The 22,333-nt window shown below is 44.1% G+C and overlaps 1 protein-coding gene across 2 annotated transcripts; it reads left to right on the top strand.

The window, feature by feature from the left end:
* The first annotated feature begins 453 nt into the window (after positions 1 to 453).
* fzd3a (frizzled class receptor 3a) lies at positions 454 to 22,328 on the top strand. 2 transcript variants are annotated; one of them, XM_035144599.2, is made up of 9 exons: positions 454 to 575; positions 1,493 to 2,061; positions 13,379 to 13,575; positions 14,529 to 14,991; positions 15,078 to 15,377; positions 15,912 to 16,163; positions 19,488 to 19,636; positions 20,187 to 20,444; positions 20,529 to 22,328. In XM_035144599.2, exons 2-9 carry the CDS (start codon positions 1,861 to 1,863, stop codon positions 20,785 to 20,787), a joined length of 2,079 nt encoding a protein of 692 aa, XP_035000490.1. In that variant the 5' UTR covers positions 454 to 575; positions 1,493 to 1,860; the 3' UTR covers positions 20,788 to 22,328. The 2 variants fall into 2 exon arrangements, with proteins under 2 accessions (XP_035000490.1, XP_035000489.1); XM_035144598.2 differs by having other exon boundaries at positions 20,019 to 20,444.
* Positions 22,329 to 22,333: the final 5 nt, after the last annotated feature.

Here is a 22,333-nt window from a genome sequence, read left to right as displayed (position 1 = left end):
ATATAAATATATAAAGACATAACACTGCTTCACCTCATTACGTTTATTTAGTACTGGTTATCTTAATTTTTTGTTTTTATGATGATGATAATTATAATAAAATAGTTATAAATAAACCCTGATTCAATTTCTATGAAAAGGGTGTTAATACATTAAGAAACATAACACTGCTACACCACCCTATACTTATACGTTTTATTTACAGTAAATAAAACTGTCAGTAAATGATCATTTATACTTCAATTAATTAAATGATAATTTTGCTGCTGGTTCTTGTTTGTTTGTTACTTTATTTAAATACATTTTGATGCTGATTGACTGCATATTTGAACAATGGAGTCAAGAGTGTCGGTGGGGGGGAGGCATTTATTTTGAAGGTTTCGATTGGAAGCCATTTTTAAAATGTCTCCAACTTGACCGCTCGGAGGAAAGGAGGGAGAAAGAGGGAGGAGGAGGAGGAGGAGGGAGGAGACCGGAGGAAGGTGCTGGCTGAACGGGACACTCACTCATTGTTAGCGGGCTGAGGAGCAGCGGAGAGCCCGGAGCTACACGTGAATTCCCGGCACAGCACTCAGGTAAAGTTGCAGCTAGTTCCCCCGGCTTGGCTAACATTTGTACCCGGTGTGTGTCTCGCTCGGCTCGGCGACTCGCGGAGCCCCTCCACGCTGCACATGCTCCATCAGTTAGGATGAAGTCATCTTTTGTCTGCGCCGCTTCACGTTGAAATCGTTTTAATTCAACCAACCACTTCTCCTCCTTCCTGTTCCGGGGATAAACCGCGACGACTCCTCCGGTCACGTTCGCTAGCTTCTCCTTCGCGAGTCCGCGCGCTGCAGCGGGAGCCTGGTCACAGTGACTCAGGTAGAAGAGGATGAAGACCCCCTCTAATGTCGCGTTTAAACAACACGGGAAACACAACTGCGCTGGTTTAGTAACGTGTGTGTGTAGAGACGAGGATTGTGTATCAGGACCGATCCTGTGTTGTTCTCCTGTTGGTCAGTGGACGAGAAGGTGTTGGCTTGTTGTGGGTGTGAACTGGCTCCTGTGTTAATGTGGCTGTTGTGAAAAAACTGCTTATTGGCTGTTAGTAATCTATAAATAACAATCAATCAATACAGGAAAGTAATAACACAAATTATAATAAGCCACTTAAACAAACTAGCACAAAAGCCTTAGATATATATTTTAATTGACTAATGATTTGACTTTTCTTTGGCTGACCATGATTTATTGCTGTTAATTATTTCTGCTAATGTTCTAATTCATCCACCACCACAGTGACCTACAAAACAATTACCATCCCTCTTAAAGAATGTCCTGTGTGTGTTTTCCCCCTGTGGTCTGAATTTAGTCACGTTCTTCTGTAAGAAGAAGCTAATTTCTGGCTTTAGAAAAATGAAAATAGGTATACTATATATATATAACCTACTTAAAGGATTTATACAAATATGCACAACACATTGATTGACATTTTGTGGTTTTTATTTTTCAGATTGGAGACTGTTCATCATCTCTGTCCCTGCCTGTCATTGATAAGAGGCGTCATCGCAGAGGGAGGAGTGTGTGAGCCGTTCGCTCAGCATCTTAAAGGACCACAGCATCTCGCAGGTGATGGAGGTCCTCTGACACACAGCGATGGATGTAGCCAGCTTCCACCATGGCCGCCGTGTTGGATTGTGCCGCCCAACCCAGGCTGTTTCCCTGTGAAGCTGACGAGGAGGAAGAGACAACCAGACGGTCCTTTAGCCTCGCAATTCCACCTTCCCCGTGAATGAGCCTGATGCTAACAGCGCTCAACCCCTTGTCCTAACCAGCCGTCACCTGGGTCCTTTCTTCCCCCCCTCCTGTAACGGACCAGCCATGGATCTCCTGTGGGTGCTGTCAGTGTCCATGCTGACGGTGTGCGTCGCCATTCCCATGGACGGGGCGGCAGAGAGCCACAGTCTGTTCACCTGTGAGCCCATCACCCTGCGGATGTGCCAGGGGCTGTCCTACAACTCCACCTTCATGCCCAACATACTGAACCATTACGACCAGCAGACCGCCGCGCTCGCCATGGAGGTACAGTAAACGCTTTAATCAGGCTTCAGTTTGATTCTGAGGGTTAATATGTATATTCACTGATTTGACGTGCTGATAATCAAATCAGAATATTGTTATTATGACCAGAAAAATATATTTTCCTCCTGTTAGTGTGGGAAAACCTTTTCATACATGATCAGGGGACGGGCGTATGAAATTGTTTTAGGTTACGGCCTTGTCATCCACCACACGCGTAGAAAGACACATTGCATCACTTGACGCACTCATCTAAAATTTTGAAAAATAGAAAGATAATAAAAAAATCCGTCAAAAAATATAATTGCAAGGGTTTTGACCAAGTCACAGATAAACCTTTTAGCACATATTTGAAGCTATTTGTATTTATTGCTTGTTCCAGCCTATATCAATTTTGTTAATTGCTTTTTTTGTGAAATTATTTTAGTTAAATTATGGATTGAGGACATAAATAGATGATTAAATGGTCAAAGTAATTTTTTTAATTCTATTTAGTCACATTTTGAGCAATGTAATAAAAACAATATTATTACTCTATTTTTTTTTTAAACTCTTTTCATATAATTGCCTATAAACTCATTCAAAATCCTAGTGTGTAATTTAAAAGTATAAACTAGTTTTATTGCAGCTTTTCTGCTCCAAAAAAGCTGAAAAAACGATTGGATTTAGATGTGAAATAGTGTTTATTGTTCTCGCTGTTACTCGCCTTTTCGGAAAGATCGTCTATTCAAGAGCTGGAACATTTTCATTTATCAGTATATTAGTTAATTGACAGAAAATTTATTGGCTACTGTTTTGATCATCTATAAATAGTTTCAGTAATTTTCAAAGCAAAAATTCTGAACATTGAATTCAACTTAAATGACAGATATCTGATACAGTACAAATATCGGCTGTAGATAGATTTTTAGCCTGCTTCTGCTCAAACTGATGGAATTGTGTTAAACCTGTGGATGAAGAACACACTTGGGAAATATATCCACTCTGCCTGCACCTGCACAAAGTAACAATTTTACTCCAATAAATCATAATCTTATCTTTGGATCATATGCGCTCGAGTGTCTGCTGCATTGCCGGCCTCATGTGTGTACACCAAAATTAGCGGGTAAATGCAGAGTTTTTTAAACCCTGGTAAACCCACTGATTACACCAAAATTAGCAGGTATATACAGGTTTTTTAAACTCTGGTAAACCCACTAAAAAGGCGATTGAGTCATTTTCCATTGCTTATAGAGGAGATTGTCTTTCTATGTTTCCCCCCCCCCGGTGAATCACGAGGCACATTTTCCCCTTGCTATCTTTCCAAGTTCACCTGATTGTCTCATTTCTAACACTGCCGATCGGAGCTGGAGCAGATACAAACCTGTGGTTACTGCGTAGTCATTTGACCCGGGGGTGAGTGCAGATTATATCCATTCTCTTTGCAGACAAAAGCCAGATGTTAGCGGGTGTTAGTGGGTTTTTTGACCAGTGGAAATAGGGGCTACAGACATCAGTAGCACAGATAGCTATTAACACAAAAACTTGGTATTTGCTGAGAGTTGGTTATATGAAAGTGCTAGCGTCTTAAATTTGTTTCCTGTAGCTCCAGGGAGTGGAGGTTTATTACCAAAACATTAGGCAAAAAATTAAGTTTTAATATTTGTCCCTGAAGGCCATGAGAAACGTGCATTATTCAACTAGTTGTCCTAAAAAGATTTCTGGCCTGATGTCAGACAGAGCCATTTACCACCACATACATAAATCCTTTACACCAGAATTAGAAGGTATATGTAGGTTTTTAAAAATTTGGGTAAACCTGTTAAAAAAGGCATTTCCCCCTTACCTGGCTATCTTGCCTGTGATGCATCTTGTATGATATGAAGAGAAAAATTGCTGTTGCACGTTGTTTCCAAGATGTAAAAAAGAGGTTCAGGAGAAGAGGTACAATCATGCACTTCAAAATGTTGCATTCACCCAGGTGTCATGTGTCCGTTACTGCCGATCGTAGCCGGAGCTGATCAAAAACCTGTTTGACACGGCAGTGAATGCCGATTGTATCCATTCTGATCACGGACATTGAATCAAACCCATTTTACACAACAGGCTTTTTGAGCGAAGATGGCAAACTTTGATTCAGTTTGGTTTGTCTGTTGGATTAATGCTCATATTTCAGTGTTTAGTCCATGTTTTATTGTTTATACCGCTCAGATAATCTATAGATTACCAGCCACAACATCTGACTGCGTTTATCCTCTTTTTAAATGTCATGTTGGGAATTCAAACACAATCATGGAGCAGATGCATCACCTCGTTAAGTTAATCCCGTCCTTTATGTAGGCTGATCTTTCTGGTAGCACAATCTATCGAGCAATTACTGGCCAGACTGCTCCAAAACTAGATTGGATGCTCCGTTCGCTGAACTATCTGCCCAACTGTGAGTGTGTGTATTTATTAGTCCATCCGTCTATATTTATCTCAGTTTATCCGATCTTCCAAGCTCCCGTTCCCTCTATCACTTTTACCCCTTGACCACACCCCTCCCCTGCCTGGCACAGCACTGATGTTGATGTGCGGAGCCCCGCTGACCATCTGTGCCTTGTCCACTTCACAGTGCTCAGTGTTGAGTACACATTGAGAGAGATGGAGGATGGGAGGAGCTGCGTGGCATGAAAATCCAGGGTTATGTAACCTCCGAACATGCCCTGCCCGGCTGAGGGAGCATGCAGCATCACAGGAAAATCGCACCACACCACAGCTGTACTTGGAAAAGATGCAAACATACTCCCGCTGTGTCCTTTCTTGTCATTGCTGATTTATTCTGTCTCATCTGCTGCGTTTTCTCACTCTGCCATGTCTGTTTAAGATCTCCACTGTGTGGTTTTTAATGGAGACCTTCAGGAAAACACAAGTTGAATTTTGATGTGCCGATCAGATAGATGCGTGCAGTGTTGGTAGAATCACTTTCTAGCTGCTGAGACGCTATTAACCCGGCACCACGTTGTTTTGAGGCCTAGTGAGCTTTTTACACCACATCTCATTGTGTGGGTTGCAGCAAACAGAAAGAAGCACTCCTGGTTGAGACGGTGTTCACTTTGATTGGTCATGGATTTACAATTAAGTCTCTTTTAGTGCTCAGAAATGCTTGTTGGAAAACACACGAACACCAAATAGATTCCAAATAACGGAGACTGCGCCTCTGTCTGGCTCTTGTTTTCCAGATAACTCGCCCTAGATCCAGTTCATGGGAGAATTCAAAGCCTATAAGATGTTGAGGGCAGCCAAATGAGAATTGACAGTTGATTTTAAAGGGAATTAGCTCCACTGAATAGCCATGGTAATGATGAAGAATGCCTCGCTCCATGGAGAAACTGGGATTTGGACGAGAACCAACGGCTGCGGTTCTTGCATTTTTTGCCTAAAAACCCCTGAAGTGCTTTCTTTTTGGATCTCTCCTTGCTTTTCAAGGTCTTTTCAAGGTTTTTGTCTTTTGGGAAAGTGGTCATAGTCTGTCTTAATGTTAGTTAAGACAGACTAGTTAATTTCTAAAACTAACGTCTAGTGGTGCTCATTACAATAATTGTAGACGATTGTGTGGTGAATCAGAAATAGAAAGGTTTTTTTACTCAGTTGCAATAATACATTTTGTATGGCTGTTTGAACATGAAACACCAGAAGCAAGGTAATTTGTAAATACAGGACTTTCTGTTATGGCATTCGTCTTTGCTCAGTCAGTCATCGCTGACCGACAGATGACCTCGCAGCTGAAGTGGGGCAACGGCCCTCGGGGCTGGGAATCTGCTAATTCTGTGCCACAATGATACTTTTCCACTCATAAGATAAGTGGGAGCGTGGCGGATTTTACTGGCATTACAAAAAGAAAAAAGAAAAGGGCTAAAATCCCCTTTATAGATAGATGCACAGTGTAGCTACCGGAAGACTGTAAAGCAGCTTGGGTTGCTTATAGTGAATCAATTCAGCTGCTATGAACTGTCCCTGGCATTCAAGAGAGATGGCAGCAGGAGACAGTGATGATATGCAGTTTGTCAGCTCTGCTCAGTTGTTGGATTTGTCTTTTAAGAAATTGTATTTCCTACGACTTTCTAGTTGTATGAGAAATGTTCTAACCACTTTATCAATATATATTTACTAGATTGATATATTCTGCTAGAAAGAACTAAATGATGCTGAATATTAGCTTGAATAATTGTTAATAATAATTATTGCCAGGTGGAAGTTTTATATTGCAGCCATGTGCCTTTTTGAGCAGTTAGCAGAAGACATCTTTGAACTGTTTCCTTAGCCTGGGATTAAAGCCCGATTGTAAATATCTTACAATAGCCAAACCCTTGCATATGTTGGCACACTTTTCTCATTTGGTATGCTTCAGATATTTAGCAGGGAAAATATTGAAATGCAATCAGGGCGAGGAAGGACTGTGATGGAGATGGTTTCAGAAAGATGGGTGTTAGAGAACATGGATTGCTTCTCCAAGGACAGATGAGACAAGCGTGGGTCAGGGCGAACTGAAGATGTTAAATCGATTAGATTGATAAGAGCGTTCGTTTACATGAAGTCAAAGCCAAGCCTGCAAATCATTTTTAATGGCTGCAAGATACAAGGATACAAAACAGAAAGTCACGTGAATGTCGTCCTGGGGGGAATTCAGTGAGCGCTTTTCCTTTGTCACAACTGTGGACGTTAAAAGATGATCTCAATCTCGTCTTTTCCTGTACATGTCGCGTTTTGTTTTGTTTGGGGCGGGGGGGGTGCATTGACACAAACACTAATCAATTGTCTCTTTCTAATCTGCTCAGTCCCACTTCTACTCATTTCCTCCTCCTTTCAGGTCGTTAAATCAGCCTCTTGTCTCAGGTTTACAACTCGCCCAGATAAACTGTGTCATGTTACAGCTGCTGTTTGGCATAACCTAGATACTCCACCCATGCAGTGTGAATGGATTCGTAAAGGAGTGGTGAGGTGTGTGTGTGTGTAAAATGCTGATGTAGCTGCAAGTCTGTTAAAATGTGCTGCGGTGAACTAAAAAGTGCACCATTAAACATGCTTATTGTGTTGGCTAGTAAAGATGTATCCCTGCTAAGCACACACACTCACACAAACACACACATGCACTGAGACACATGCAGACACAACATGGTCTGATAAATCCTACCCAGCGTGACCCAGGATATAAAAGAGCCTCTTGTTTTATTTAATGTCCAACACCGTGTTTGTTGGCTGTGGAGTGAAAGAGAAGCGCATCCAGAGAGCAAGTCGCTGGTCCACAACAACCTGTGCGTGTGTGTGTGTGTATGTGTGTGCGTGTGTCATTAACACACTGTCAGAGCATGAGTTTTTTAAACACTTTCTCAGTGGTGAATGACACGGCTGAATCGGTCGACCCATCCCTCCTCTCGCGCTCTCTCTCTCTCTCGCTCTCCCTCTCGACTCCCCCCCTCACCCATCTCTTTTGTCCTCCCCCTCCCCCTACGCAGGGCTCACCCGTTGCCCAGGAAACGGTCCCAATTGTGCTGCTAACAAAGGGAGCTGAGGCTTTCTTGCCTCCCGGGAGGTGGTCCCCTCCGCCCCGCACCCTGACCTCCTCGAACCCTGCTCTCCTCCTTTTTCCTCCTCCTCCTCCTTCCTCCTCCTCCTCCTCCCTGGTGATGCATCACTCGTCACCATGGCGCTGAGCTTGGAAATTTGGAGAATTGGAATGGCAGTATAGGAGAAAGGAGAGTAACGGGGGGGAGAGAGAGGGAGAGAAATTGTAGGAGGAAAAGGGGCTGAGGTGACTGGGAGGTTTTTAGAAGAGAACACATGGACACAGACCAGTTGACCGTGGTGGGCTTCTTTGTCACAGATTCATCAGTCACAGCATCTTAGCAGCCGTCTCAGAGCCTTTATTAAAAAGTAATTACTTAAGCATTAAGAAGATTCATACAGCGACACTTAAATGCACTTCTTTGGACTAGGACCTATTAATAATTAACATCACAACGATCTCAATATGATTCAAAACATGCTGGTTAATCTGAAAACTGAGGTGAAACTGAGGTCAAGGCTGTGACCTAGTTCTTCAAAGATTAGACGGATTAAAAATGCTTGATTATGCACAATTACATGATACATAAACAATGTATGCTCACCACATTGAACTGCATGTTAATAACCATTCAAAATCATATTTCCTACTTTTTTCATTTCATTAAATTCCGACCAGTGGTTTTCTGTCTCTCAGAACCTCCGATGCTTTCTTATTAGTCACAGACGATTTACGTCAACAACTAAAATGCACAACTGTAAAGAACAAACCTGGGCAAAGCAAACTAGTTCTGTACAGTTCGATCTTTTACTCATTAAGAGGCCTGTTTCACTGAGGATGATACAAGTCTAAATAATGACATTAATGGCTAAATTCTATTTAGCTGCTTCAGTTTCAGGGTCCTTGTATTGTGCATGTTGGCTCACAGTCACACTGTCATGACTTACCGGGACATTTGAATAGAATAGAATGGAACCATTGTTAATGTAATTTTTTATTACCTTGTTTTTTCTTACTATGACAAGGTAAAATGTCTGCAGAGAAAAATGCTGGCTTGAAATGTTATATAGAAACATTCTGATCAGATGGATATACGTGGTGTTTTCATCTTTTGATAAAATATTTAACACAATGATCAAATTACCAACATTGTGGTGTCTTGTTCAGGGCCGTCTGAGGTCTGCCTTTGGCTTTGTTCTCTTTATTTTCCTTCAGTTTTGTCTTTCACTTTTGCTTTAACTAGTATTACTGCGTTAACTATAGTTATACTTTCTACTAGGACTTTTACTGGGGCTGGGATATAAGTCCAAAAATGTTATCATCGGTATATATATCGTTATGACAATAAATTCTATTATTTCTTTCAACTTAAAGACTGATATTTGCTCCTGAGTGAAGGTTTTGGTTTTTAACTCTTCATGGGCAGAAAATGACAAACACTTGATAAACATTTTACTAATCGGAGGTAGAGCATTAAACTAATTACGTACTATAACTATACCTCATCAAAGTACTTGGATGCCTGTGGCTGAGGAGGTGGAGTGGTTTGTCCGCTTATTGGAGGATAGTTGGTGGTTCGATTCACAGCTTTAGTGGTTGCTGAGACTAAAAAAGCTTTATATAACTACAGACCATTTACCATACTTGCACAATGCATTGGCAATGTAATGTTTTATTGCTATTCATAAAAAACATGTTGGAAAATCTGTTTATTACCCATTTTAAAGAACATTTGTGTTTAAATGTTTGTCAGTTTATTTTTAAAAACTGTGTAAAACAAATCTGCACATATGGTCAAATTTACCCCCTGTGTGAAATCTTCGATGGCCTTTGTTTGCAATCCCAGAATCCACTGCTTCTCTAACCGCCATGTCTGACTGTGTGTGCGGCTGCTACTTCCAGAGTGGCATATTATTCCACATTTTCCGAGATCAAAAATCCCTTAACAAACTCCCATGAATACGTAATGACTGTAGCAGTGGGATTGAAGCTGAAATTACATTAGCATACCGCCCTCCAGGCCCGCACCATTCGACAGAGTGGTGTATTACACGCTTGATTCTCCTTACACGGCTGGCTCTGGGGTCTACAGCGCCCTGATAAACCCCTGGCCATTCATCGGACCAGTGGTTCACCAGCTGTTTCTAGTGAGGCCATTAACACGGAGTCGCTGTGGAGAGTGAGGAGCCTCCGCGGGGCCTCAAGTTGTTGGTGTTGGTTGGAATTGTTTGGGCTGCTGTCTGTGGGGGTGAAGCGGCAACCGGCCATATGTCCCATCCACCAGCAGTTCAGTCCTGCCCACACTGGCTCGCATGATGGGTTGACTGTCATAAAATGGCTGAATGGTGATACTGAGGAGATGGAGGAGGGGTAGGAGGAGGGGTAGGACGGGTGATGGAGGAGTATAAAAATAGAAAAATGGGAAGCACGATGAATAGGAGTTGGGATGAATAAGAAGAGAAGCGGAGCGTTTTTCCCCTGGTAGAGAATCACTTCTTGTAACCTATATATTTATTCAAGCGTTTCCCATGCCATCTCAGTTCTCAGTCCACCACAGTGGAGTACATTGTGTTCTACGGAGCATCCCAGTGGCCTGCGGCCTTCAAAACAGAGTGGAAGAGCAAAGATGCGAGTTCGCTTTAGCTCCATTAGATCATGTTCGAGTGGTTCAACCCATGCTGACGGGGCACTACTGATGAAGTCATACATGTCACAGGAATTTGCACTTAGAGCAAGAAGCAAAGGGAGTGACGGGGAGGATGATGAGTACAGTTAACATCTTCTTCATTGTCAGGGTGGAGTGAACTTCAGGATTTAGTGCTTTTGTATGTTACTTCTCCAGAGACTGAAACAACATACTCCAGTTTCCTGTCGCTCTGTTTCTTTGACCTCGTTCTGCCTGTAGCTGAAATTTAATAGTCTACAAGGATTTTATTCAAAAAACAAGTCATTATTGTAGATTTTGTCTTTGTGATGGTTGTGTTCATCTTTATGGTACCAACCACAACTCCTCTGTCTGTTTTGATGAAGTGCGGTTAACTGTGGGTGTTTGTGTGTTTTGGGTCTTTGAAGCCGTAGTAGCTCTCTTCTTATGTTACCAGTAATAATTGAATAAAGTAATTTTTAAGATGTCAAAACTGTGTTTCCATCTTCTCAAAAGTGAATATTTGCCGGTTGGGTCATCTCGCCATTTTATTATTATTATTAATAAAGATTTTTTCTGGGCATTTAGCCTTTATTGGATAGCACAGAATTAAGTGTGTGAAAACGTGACAGAGAGTGGGGAAGACATGCAGCAAAGGGCTGGGACAGAACCACACTTTATGGACCAAATATTAACAAATGAAGAAAACAATTCTCGCTAATTAATTAATTTAAAATGTATCAGTTGCATCCTAGTAAAACTTTGATGTCAGTTATGCCAGAGGAAAAGATTTTTGTGACAAATATCAAAAAACAAAACACATTTTTCATCTTGGACTTTTGGAAATAATCTGACCACCAGCGATAATAAAACTTGAATGTGAGTCTTGGAGTTAACAGTCTGTTGCAGAGCAGGCTGCCTGTACTGTTGACAGGCATGAATCAGTACAGTTAGTGTCCATCTGCACTGATTGACCCATTTCAAGGTTTATAAATCATTCTCATGGAAGTGGTTTTTATGCTTCATAGATAATTCCAGCTCAAGCTACGGCTCCCTGTGTCACTGTGTCATCATACAGTGGTGCCCAGTGAGACGTGATGACTCCATTTGTTCGGGAATTACACGATCGAATAGTTGATTCATCTCAGTTATGACAGGCGTGTAAGTCACCTAAATTGATCCTGTGCGTTTTAGCGAGGATATGAATACGCCGCTGAGTTAAGACTCTCGTTATGATCGTAATTCCTTGTCATCACCCACCCGTCCCTGATCCCTCACAGTGGAAGTGTCTTCCCAGTCTGGGTGCGCCCTTAGTGTCTCAGGATCACCGTCTTTCCTTCCACAGCAGCTGAATGTCCTCTCATCAGGAAGGTGATGTGAATGAGGCGATGACAAAAGCTGCGTGGATGTGGCAGCTTTGTGCTTTGAGGACCAGGCCTAATGCCCATTATAATCCTTTATACATGAAGACCTCACATGTGGGTGGCAGGCAAACATGCTGTCAGGAGGAGGACGTGTATCGATGTTGTGGACATATGGTGCACACACATTGCAATAATCTGTGCAAATCTGAATGGGGTTAAGGTAGCAGACAACCGAGAAGATCAATCAACACACAGAATAATCACCGCTGCGTTCTGAGCTGGAAAATATTCAGCGCATGAAAAGAGGCTTTAGAGATGTTTCATTTCTAAGACTGTGTATTAAATGTAGGATTTAAAAAATGAACTGTGTTTCCTCGGCTTGTCGACTCTGTCCTATCAATAAAAACGACTTTATCCCCCTGAAAAATCTGATTTTAAGATTTCCTGGTACGTGACTCAGATATGTTGTATTTTTCATAGTCATATGCTCGTCTCCATTGTAGAGGAGAAGTAGAGTAGTGTGGACACCAGGCGAACCTGTAGCAGTTGATGTGTTTTCAAATGAAAACGTAGTCATGTGGATGGCCCAGCTGCTCTGCCGGTGAAGCAGCTCTTCAGTGTTGCAGAATGGCCTCATGAGCTCAACACTATCTCTCTTAAAGTGTCTTTAAAAAATACACAGAGCTAAGCGTTGTCCTATTTGACCATCACTCAATTAGTTCAACAAACATCCGTTTACAGTTTGCACGACTGTCTCTGCATTTCCACTGAACTAAGTGTTTAACATGCTTTAAACCACAGTGCCTTGTCCTTAAATATCCACCCCTCTAACAAATACAGAGACAAATTGCCCCCTGCCTGTCCTCTCCTCACCCCTCCCCTCCCTTCCCTTCCCCCACCTCATCCCTGTCTGTCATACAGGCCTCTGTCTTTAAATTCTGGGGGAGGGCGCGTTTGTCTGACTGACTTGGGTGTGGCAGGAGGCCTTGCTGTAATACACACAGACACACACACACACTAACAAACACACACCAGAGGTAAATGCAAATTCATGCACGCAGAGACTTGTAATCATGTCCTCCTGGATATATGGATTTGTATATGTACTTACCATTCATACACACGCACGCACGCACGCACACACACACACTCCTCTAGATATTTGCATATTAACAACATTCCCCATAGATGCTCCCTGCACTCACGCCGCCTCTTGGCTCGGTTTATATGTGAGAGATCATTGTTGTGCTGCTACATGGGTGTGTTAGCATGTAAATAATATACTTCCGTCGGTACTGTGGCTTATGTGTGAGTGCATGCACATTACTACAGTGTGTCAGTCAGTCACAGCGTGGTCCTCCCTCTCACACAAAGACCCTGTCAGCACCAGAAGAAGCCCTGTGTGTGTGTGTGTGTGTGTGTGTATTGGTGGGGGTTGCCCAGCTTGCAGTGTTCCTCCTCTGTGGAGGTTGGAGGGAAGGAATGGAGAGGAGATGGAGGATGGGGGATCTGAAATGATTGGGGTGGAGGGGATTATTGGGAAAGGGGCCAGAGTTGTTTTTATGGTCTCATCTCCAGAAACTGTCAGAGGACATGCTCCACTGATCTCTTTGTGCCTTTCTGTGACTCACATTGTGTGAAGTTGGAGAAACAAACTCGGGAGCTTGGTTTGGGAGTGTGGCCTTATCTTCCAGAACTTCCACATAAAAGAAAAGCATTATTTAGCCCTGGTGTTTGATGTAGTCATAAACTAAAAGTCGGTGTCTTTCTCTCTGTCTCTAACCACAGCCCTTCCATCCCATGGTGAACCTGCAGTGCTCTCCAGAGCTCCGGATGTTTCTCTGCGCGCTCTACGCTCCGGTGTGTACAGAGTATGGCCGAAAGACGCTGCCCTGTCGCCGCCTCTGTCTGCAGGCCAAGAGCGACTGCTACAAACTAATGGACATGTTTGGCGTCAGCTGGCCGGAGGAGATGGACTGCAACAGGTTGTCACAACAGTAATAATTCTTTTCCCCTGGATTTATTTTGGCACTAACAACCCTGCTGCATAAGTAGTTTGAGCAGATGGTCCTTTTGTAAGAGGAGTAATAACACAGCAGCAAGCATGTAAAATGAATGAATGAGTTCCACTAATAAATACTGCATGGCCTCTAAATACAAATCTGTTTGTAGACGTAAAACCTAAAACCAGGTTGTTATGATATCGTTAAAATCAAATTGAGAAGTGATGTGTGTTGTATTTGATTACTAATGTGGAGCTGGTTTGAAGAGAACTGGCTGCTGAACTTCCTCTGTCCCAGAGAATAAAACCAGTTTAACAGTCAGATAATTGATTAAGTCGTCTGCACATTATCACATAAGAAACATCAGCGGCAGCACAAAAGCAAAAACAACACTGTGCTCAGGTTGTCACAAATGAAACCTGAAAAAAAAAAGAACAATTCACATTTCAGACAAACGTCTGGCACATTTAAGGGATTGATATCTAAGAAACCTATGATAAATTTAAGGGAATTGTTTGGCCTTGGTGGATGAATGTGCTTTACTTAGCGCTATTCTAGCTGTAAATTATTTTTTTATCAAAAAAATATTAGTAAGAAAAATAACCGGTATAGATTTTACGAAGTGCCAACGCCAGACAACTGAATAACATATAACACAGACAAAACCCACACATGCAAATACTAACCCATAAATGACAAATCAAGAAGGTTTTCAACTGACAAATAATGATACATAGACAAAAAACAAAACAAGGAATGAAGTTTTTATTTTTTTTACTGTAGTAAAATATTCTTTAAACAGATGTATTCATGGTGTCTTGGTTGGTAAGGATGGTTCCACATTGATGGTTCAGGTTTGGCTGACAGCAGTTACATGCTCAATGGTGAACAGCTGAAATAACCCCCTGAGGTCATCATGTGTCTTCTGCTCCCAGGTTCCCAGACTGTGACGAGCCCTACCCCCGTCCTGTTGACCTCCTGTCCAGCTCAGACACAACCGAGTCCCCCATCTCCGTCCAGAGGGACTACGGCTTCTGGTGTCCCCGGGAACTCAAGATCGACCCTGAACTGGGCTACTCTTTCATGGGGGTGCGGGACTGCTCGCCGCCCTGTCCCAACATGTACTTCACAAAGGAGGAGCTGGCGTTCGCCCGCTACTTCATCGGGGTGGTGTCCATCGTCTGCCTGTCTGCCACGCTCTTCACCTTCTTGACTTTTCTCATCGACGTGTCACGATTCCGCTACCCGGAGCGCCCGATCATATTTTACGCTGTGTGCTACATGATGGTGTCCCTGGTGTTCTTCCTGGGGTTTCTGTTGGAGGACAGAGTTTCCTGTAACGCTGCGAGTCCTGGGAGGTTTAGGGCTTCGACGGTGACTCAAGGCTCCCACAACAAGGTCAGAAATCAGCCCTTGACTTTGTATTCTTTTCTGCTCTTCTGCTGCCTACATACTGATACTGTTTTTTTCCCTGTGTGTCGCAGGCCTGCACTCTGCTCTTCATGGTGCTGTATTTCTTCACCATGGCCGGCAGCGTCTGGTGGGTCATCCTGACCATCACCTGGTTCCTGGCTGCTGTCCCCAAGTGGGGCAGTGAGGCTATCGAGAAGAAGGCTCTCCTCTTCCACGCCGGTGCGTGGGGCATCCCTGGCGTCCTCACTGTCACGCTGCTCGCCATGAACAAGATCGAGGGAGACAGCGTCAGTGGCGTTTGCTTCGTGGGACTCTACAACTTGACGGCACTGCGTTGGTTCATATTGGCCCCACTGGGACTGGACGTAGTGGTGAGGAGTTACACTGCAGAAACGTCTACATATTTAAACATGTACATAAATATTTTAAGCACAGATGACTCAGAACTGGAGCGACGCCTGTGAGCTCGTTCAAGCAGTCGACTGGAGCCGCACTGCTCTAATCTTCAGACGTGCTTCCCTCTCCACCGCCCTCTATCATACACACCCCCCCAATGTGGCAGTTGATTTAAGCTGCAAGGATTTACCATTTCGCCCTTTGCTTGTCAGTGCCTCTGCTGCCCTGCGTCAGTATCGCTTCAGCCCCTCCTCCACCCCACATCCACCTGTTGGCTCCAACAGCGGGGTTCAAGATATTTGCCCATCCCTCAACATCATACCAATGTAATACTATCTGAGCGAGTGATGAAATCAGAGCCGAGGCCCCAAACTGTAACTGTGTTCAGCGAGTTGTCTGACTGAACTTTAATACATCAGGACTTCATCAAGACCTTTCTTTTTAATATGGAGAGAATACCGCAGGTGATTTCTGTAGTTTAACCACGTCCCTCTCTCGTGTCACCTCAGGTCGGTGTGGCGCTGCTTCTGGCAGGCATAGCAGCGCTGAACCGAGTCCGAATGGAGATCCCGCTGGAGAAGGAGAACCAGGAGAAACTGGTGAAGTTCATGATACGTATCGGCGTGTTCTCCGTGCTCTACCTGGTCCCTCTGCTGACCGTTCTGGCCTGCTACCTGTATGAGAGCAGCTACAGAGCAGTGTGGGAGACGACCTGGGTGCAGGAGCGCTGCAGAGACTACCACATCCCCTGCCCCTACCAGGTGATACACTCAACTCTAGTTTATTAAAGGAGCAGTGAAATGTATTTTTACATAAATAATTAACTCTATGCAGCCAGTACTGGTCCTACCTGAAATCTGCTTTGGGCACAGACTGAAAATATTTTTACTTTTAAGCTAAAAATAAACAGATGGTTTCTTTGTTGCAGGATAATAATAGCCGAGCTTGTCTTCATGAATATTTGCTTTCATCTGCTGGTGTCATCATTTCTTACACTCTTCATTAAAACAAATGCACAGTGTAAGGATATGATGACACATTTTTGCAACACATACATGTTCACATCACACATGAGTTACACATTTAAACATGAAATTAGTCTGCTTGTTATTATTGCAACAATATATTTCGGTGGTGCTGTATGTATGCATAATACACAAAGATCCAGAAAATACAGATGAGCACTTACTCACAACCTCAGAAAACCAAACACGATCACAGGTGCTAATAGTAGCTGAGATACTGTCGTCACTGTCTGCACAGATGTTCTCGCACATTAAATTCACCACTGGGACAAAGAGGCTTGAAGACGGAGCAGGAGGTAACAGCTGGAGAGCGCTGCTCACCGCCAGATGTGTTTGCACACAGAGATGTTGAGGAGCAGCTACTCGGGGAGATAGCGTGTCCCAAATACACAGGCGCCGTCCAACATAGACCAAGATGCTCACACGCTGACTCGTCTTCACAGAGCTGCGTTAGCCTCCAGCATCAGAAAACACACTGCAGCTCATTTGACAGAGCTGTGAATAATTCAGACAGCTCTCCCTCTCTGCTCTCCTCTGCTCCTCTCAGCCAGGTACAAGCTCCCGCGTGAGCAGCTGCCTCTGCACATCCGCTCGTACCGCTGCATGTGCACAGTGGATTCTGTTAGAGCAGAGAGTATAACAGTGTTGAAGGTGTGCAGTGGTGTGTACTCCATCAGGAACTCTATTCTGTGGCAGAAGTAAACGGTCTGTCTTGATGTCCACTCAAAGCTCTTACAGTTTATCCATTCACACACACATTCATACAGTGCCTCTGTTTGCAGCACTTCCTCTATCACACATCAGTCACACACTGCTGGTAATTTGGGGTTCAGTATCTTGCCCAAGTACACTACTGCACAGAGAATGGTGGAGACTGGGATTGAGTGGACAAACCGCTCTACCCCCTGAGCCACAGCCACCCCCAGTATCCTCTATTTAGGTGCTGCCTCACTTAATCTGGATTTCAGCCACTTCAGCACTTGACTCTTACTATTTAAACTAATTGTAAAATTGGTGATGTGGCTTCATGTCTTTGTAGATACTAAACAGTTTTACCTTTAAAATAATACTGATAATAGTGACACAGAGGTGCAGCTGTGGAGAGAGATGCTGCAGCACTGAGCAGGACTAAGATCAGATGCATTTTGCTGCAGAGTCCTGCTCTTAATCTGTCCCATAAACACTGCATTGTGTAAGAGAGCAGCGCAGTAATCCAGTGTGTGTTCCTGCAGGGAGAGGACGGGGGTCGTCGGGGTCGAGCTGCTCCACATCATAGTTGCAGCAGATCTGAACACACACTGCACGTTCTGCACAGCTCTTACACACCGCACTGTACTGTGGAGATGCTCCTAGCTGGAACACCACAAAGACTCAACATTGCATCCCACCCCCAACTCCACACGTACATGAAAGAACACACGTTTGTGTTCGCACACAAACATACACAAAGTCCATAACATGCCCCAATAGATGGCTCAGACTTAAAGTGCCGTACTATATTTAACTTAAAAGCCTTCCCTGAGGCTCAAACCTCCCTCTGCTGCACACATCCTGAGTGATGCTCGACCCATCCTCAACACGCACGCACGCACGCACGCACGCACGCACACACGCACACATGAGATAAAATAAGCAAGAAACCCAAAGACTGTGTTTTTTGTCTAACAGATCATTTTCGGCATAGTTATATTAAGTACATGTCACAGTTTGTGTGTGTTTGTGTGTGTTTGTGTGTTTGACACAGAAGCTTTAAGCCGCTCGTTGACATAATGAGGATGTCGTTCACTCTCTTATCTCTCTGCTGTAATGGGTGTATCTGTGGATGGCTGAGCCTTGGGGCTCTCTGCCTGGCCCCCTCATAATGAGGCCGTCATGACTACACGTGTGTATGTCTGAAGGCGTGTGCGTGTGCGTGTGTGACAAAGAGAGAGAAGGAGGGAGATGTGGTTCGCAGTTGAAATATTGTTGCTATGGCAGAAAGCAGCAGTGATGTAAATCTGCAATGTCTAAAACTTTGCCTGGAAATACATGACCTTATTTTTACTGACAAAAAAATCTTTTTAGATTTGTGGTTATGGGTTTAAAACAATATTCATAACTCGTGTAGGCTTTTCTCTGTGTGTGTGTCTGTGTGTGTGTGTGTGTACGTGTGTGCGTGCGTTCATGTACAGATATCTTTGTGAAGACCATTTTGAGCTGAGAACTCAAAGGGCTGATTTTAGGTTTGGAATTAGGTTTAAATTGGGGTAGGGTAAGATTAGGGATAGGCATTTAGTTGCATTGGTTGGGATTAGGGGTAAAATGTGAAGTGTGGTTAGGGTGTTAGGGTTAGGATTAGGATTAGGCATGATTCAGTCTTAGTTAAGGTCAGGGATAAGGTTTTGGTTAGGCTGTCTACAATAAACGGTAAGATATTTTTGAAGCAGAAAAACCATAAAAGAAAGAGCCTACGAGTCAGATATGAAATTTAGTTCAGTTTTATTTGTGCTAAGTCACGACATACACTATGTTGAATGAATGACGTGTGTTGGCTGCTGTTGGGTTTACGCCTCAACCCGATCTGTTGTCAGTGATGATGTGGAGAAGACTGGGAATGACTGAAACCACTCTGTGAGCAGGCATGAAGTTTTCATATGATGTTTACATACATGACTGACGGACATGACTGTGTAATGGTGTCTCTTGTGTTTCTGTGTCAGGTTTGGCTTGTTCACATATTAATGAAAATAACTGTGTTGTGCATTTTCTGGATGATAAAGCTGCAGATAGTATGGTTTTTAAAGATTAAAATATGAGATTTGCAATAGGAAGTCAATGTCTGCAACAACTATTCCACACACTCTCACACACACACACTCTCACACACACACACCTGCCTTCAGGCCATATGTGGGTGTATTAGCTGCATAACTTCTCTTATTCTGTCTCAACCTCCAGCTCTTCCTCCCACATCCAAACCTACAGAAACTGATGCAATATTCTCTGTTTCTGTGCTCAACACTAACCTATACCTCTCAACCAATAACCACATCTTCTGTGTGTGTGTGTGTGTGTGTGTAGGTGGAGAGCAACAGTCGTCCTGACCTGGTCCTGTTCCTCATCAAGTACCTGATGATGCTGATCGTAGGAATCCCCTCTGTGTTCTGGGTGGGCAGCAAGAAGACCTGCTTCGAGTGGGCCAGCTTCTTCCACGGCAAGAGACGCAAAGAGTATGTACTTTATATGCACACGCACAAGCTGTAGTGTACACAATACGAATTGTTTTAAAATATAAATATACTAAATATTTTAGTGACAAACTACCTTTAAATCATCTTTCAAATCTCCTGTGCAGTAAAAGTAGAAATGTTGCTAAATACTGAGTCGACATTGGAGCTTGAGATCGTACATTTCTGCTGCGACTCAAACATCATCCTGGAGTTTTTGAACTCAGTGTGTGTCTGTGATTGTTGTCAGTCACTCAGCTTCAGTCTGAGTGAAGTGTGTCTCTAGTGTGTGTTTGTGTGTGTAGACGTGTGTGTGTGTAGACGTGTGGCTTGTCGGTGAACACAGGCCCCTCTCTGCGCTCACTCCCCGCCCCTCCAAATTCAGAGCATTAACCCCCTCTCCCACCGCCTGCTCCACACATTCCTCCATCCTCCACTACTTCACCCACCACCCCACCACCTTCCCCCTCTCCCTCCCCACCCTCCTGCGCCTCTCCCTGCCCACACTGCCCCTCTCCTCCTCCTCCACGCCCTCCTCCATCCCGTGTTGCAGTGCGATGGTCAAAGAGAGCCGCCAGGTGCTGCAGGAGCCCGACTTCGCCCAGCTGCTGCTCAGGGACCCCAACATGCCCATCGTGAGGAAGTCGAGGGGCACGTCCACCCAGGGGACCTCCACCCACGCCTCCTCCACCCACCTGGCCATGCTGGACGAGCCGCCCAGCGCCAGCACCAGCCGGGCCGGCTCGCTCCGCAGCGCCCGCTCCAAAGTGAGCAGTTACCACGGCAGCCTGCACCGCAACAGAGACGACAGGTGAGTTCACATTTCCACTTCACACTTTCTAATGCGCTCTACAGAACATTTCACCTCTGACGCTCGTCTCTGTTCTGATCTCAGATACACAGCCTCCAGTTTCCGGGCCATAGATGACCGACTGCCCTACGGTAGCATGCCTCGCCTCAACGACCAATCGCAGCCCAGGCACTGCAGCACCAATCGTCTGGACGGCCTATCGCGACACGGCTCCACGCAGCTCCTGGAGAGCCAGTCGCGGCACAGCAGCGTCAGGGACCTGAGCAGCGCCACTCAGGCTGTTCTCTGTAACCCTGGAAACGGGATCCACAAAGTCCTGGAGGAGGACGGCGCCACAGCCTGAACTGTGATTCTATCTGTGAAGAACACGTGACTGGAAGCTTTGAACTGAGGAGGAGGAAAAACTGAATTTCTGTCTTTTTCTAGAAGGATGAAGAATGTGTGAGAATCCAGTGTGAGCGGGACAGAACACTGATGTAGTTTCACTGTGGGATCCACTCTTGTGCTCAGAGCTGCAGCACCTGACTGTTGGCGTTACCTCGGCGACGGCTCCATCCGTCCAAATTCAGGGGACTGAGTGTGGATCAATGCCTTAAAACGTTCTCTCACCTTTACCTGATCCACGAGCTGATCCCCAAACACTGAAGCTCAAAGTCCAGACTCCTGATGGTGACGACGACACTTCACTGTGGGACCAACTGAGCTGAAACTGGGACCAATGCTGACAGACTGCAATGGACTGGCTCTTACTATTTCAATACTACTGTGTATAAAGGACTCTGAACGTAGGACATTACAAACCTCCTCCTCCAGTCGGCGCTCTGGGTCTGAGGCGCTCACTCATCCACTTCATCTTATTTCTAAGTGCTTTACGAAGGACACTGGACTTGGTTGAGGTTCTTTGAGACGTTTCCCTTGTGGACTTCCGAGTCCAGTCACCTTCAGAAAACACTTAGAAGCAAACAGAGAAGCAGGGTATTCTTTTTTTTAAACTTACCTTTTTTTAAAGATTTTTATTTTTTACTTCAGCTTCTGATGTTTCACAATTATTTTTCAGCTTCATTTGTCTTAAGTTCTGTTAAATTAACCTGCTGCAACTTTTATTTATAAAAGCACTCAATTCAAAAGGTAACAACTTTACAGAACCAACAAGTGAGTGTGGATTTTTGCCTTAAAACGTCCTTATGTCAGCTTTAATTGACCCGCGAGCTAATCCCAACACTGAAGGTCAGAATGACGTCAGTCCAGGTTACAGTGGATCTTTTGGTCTCCATGGCGACGTCCTGATGGCATCTGCTCTCTACAAACACTGTATGTGTCTGCTGACCTTTTTTAAAAAGCCTTTTCTCATTTAAAACTGTTTCTAATATTGAGGTACGTCCCTGCACCTGTGCAGCTTTGTATGTGATGAGGGGAAAAGTCTGTTGTTCGCCAGTTTGTGTCAAAGGGCTGAAATACAGGGACAAGAGCTGAATCCAAACTCCTGCCTTATCATGACCATGTGTTCAGACAGAAAGACGCAGCGATCTTTACAAGTGGAAATCGTTTGGACTCGACACGTGTCCGGATCCTTTGTCATAAACGTACAGAGAAGAAAAGCAAAATGGAAACAACGTTGAATTGATAGAACCGACCACAGGAAGGTCCCGTGTCCATTTCGCTTCAGTTTCTGTCTGAACACACGTTTACACTTTGAAACAGATAGAACGCCCTTAAATTAGTCAAACACTGAATAGTCTCTCCTGCTACTTGTGTCCTTACTGTAGAGCTACTGTAAATGTTAGAGCAACATTTCCTCTAGTGGCAAAACCTGTGCATAGATGTATAAACTGAATTTTGTTGTTCATTTGAAATAAAGTTGTTTTTTTAAAGAAAGGACAAAAAGGATG

The sequence above is a fragment of the Hippoglossus stenolepis genome, chromosome 20 (genome assembly GCF_022539355.2).
Source record: "Hippoglossus stenolepis isolate QCI-W04-F060 chromosome 20, HSTE1.2, whole genome shotgun sequence".
In the NCBI taxonomy this organism is placed as follows: Eukaryota; Metazoa; Chordata; class Actinopteri; order Pleuronectiformes; family Pleuronectidae; genus Hippoglossus; species Hippoglossus stenolepis.
Note: the sequence above shows the minus strand (reverse complement) of the source record. Positions and strands in the feature narration are given on the sequence as shown.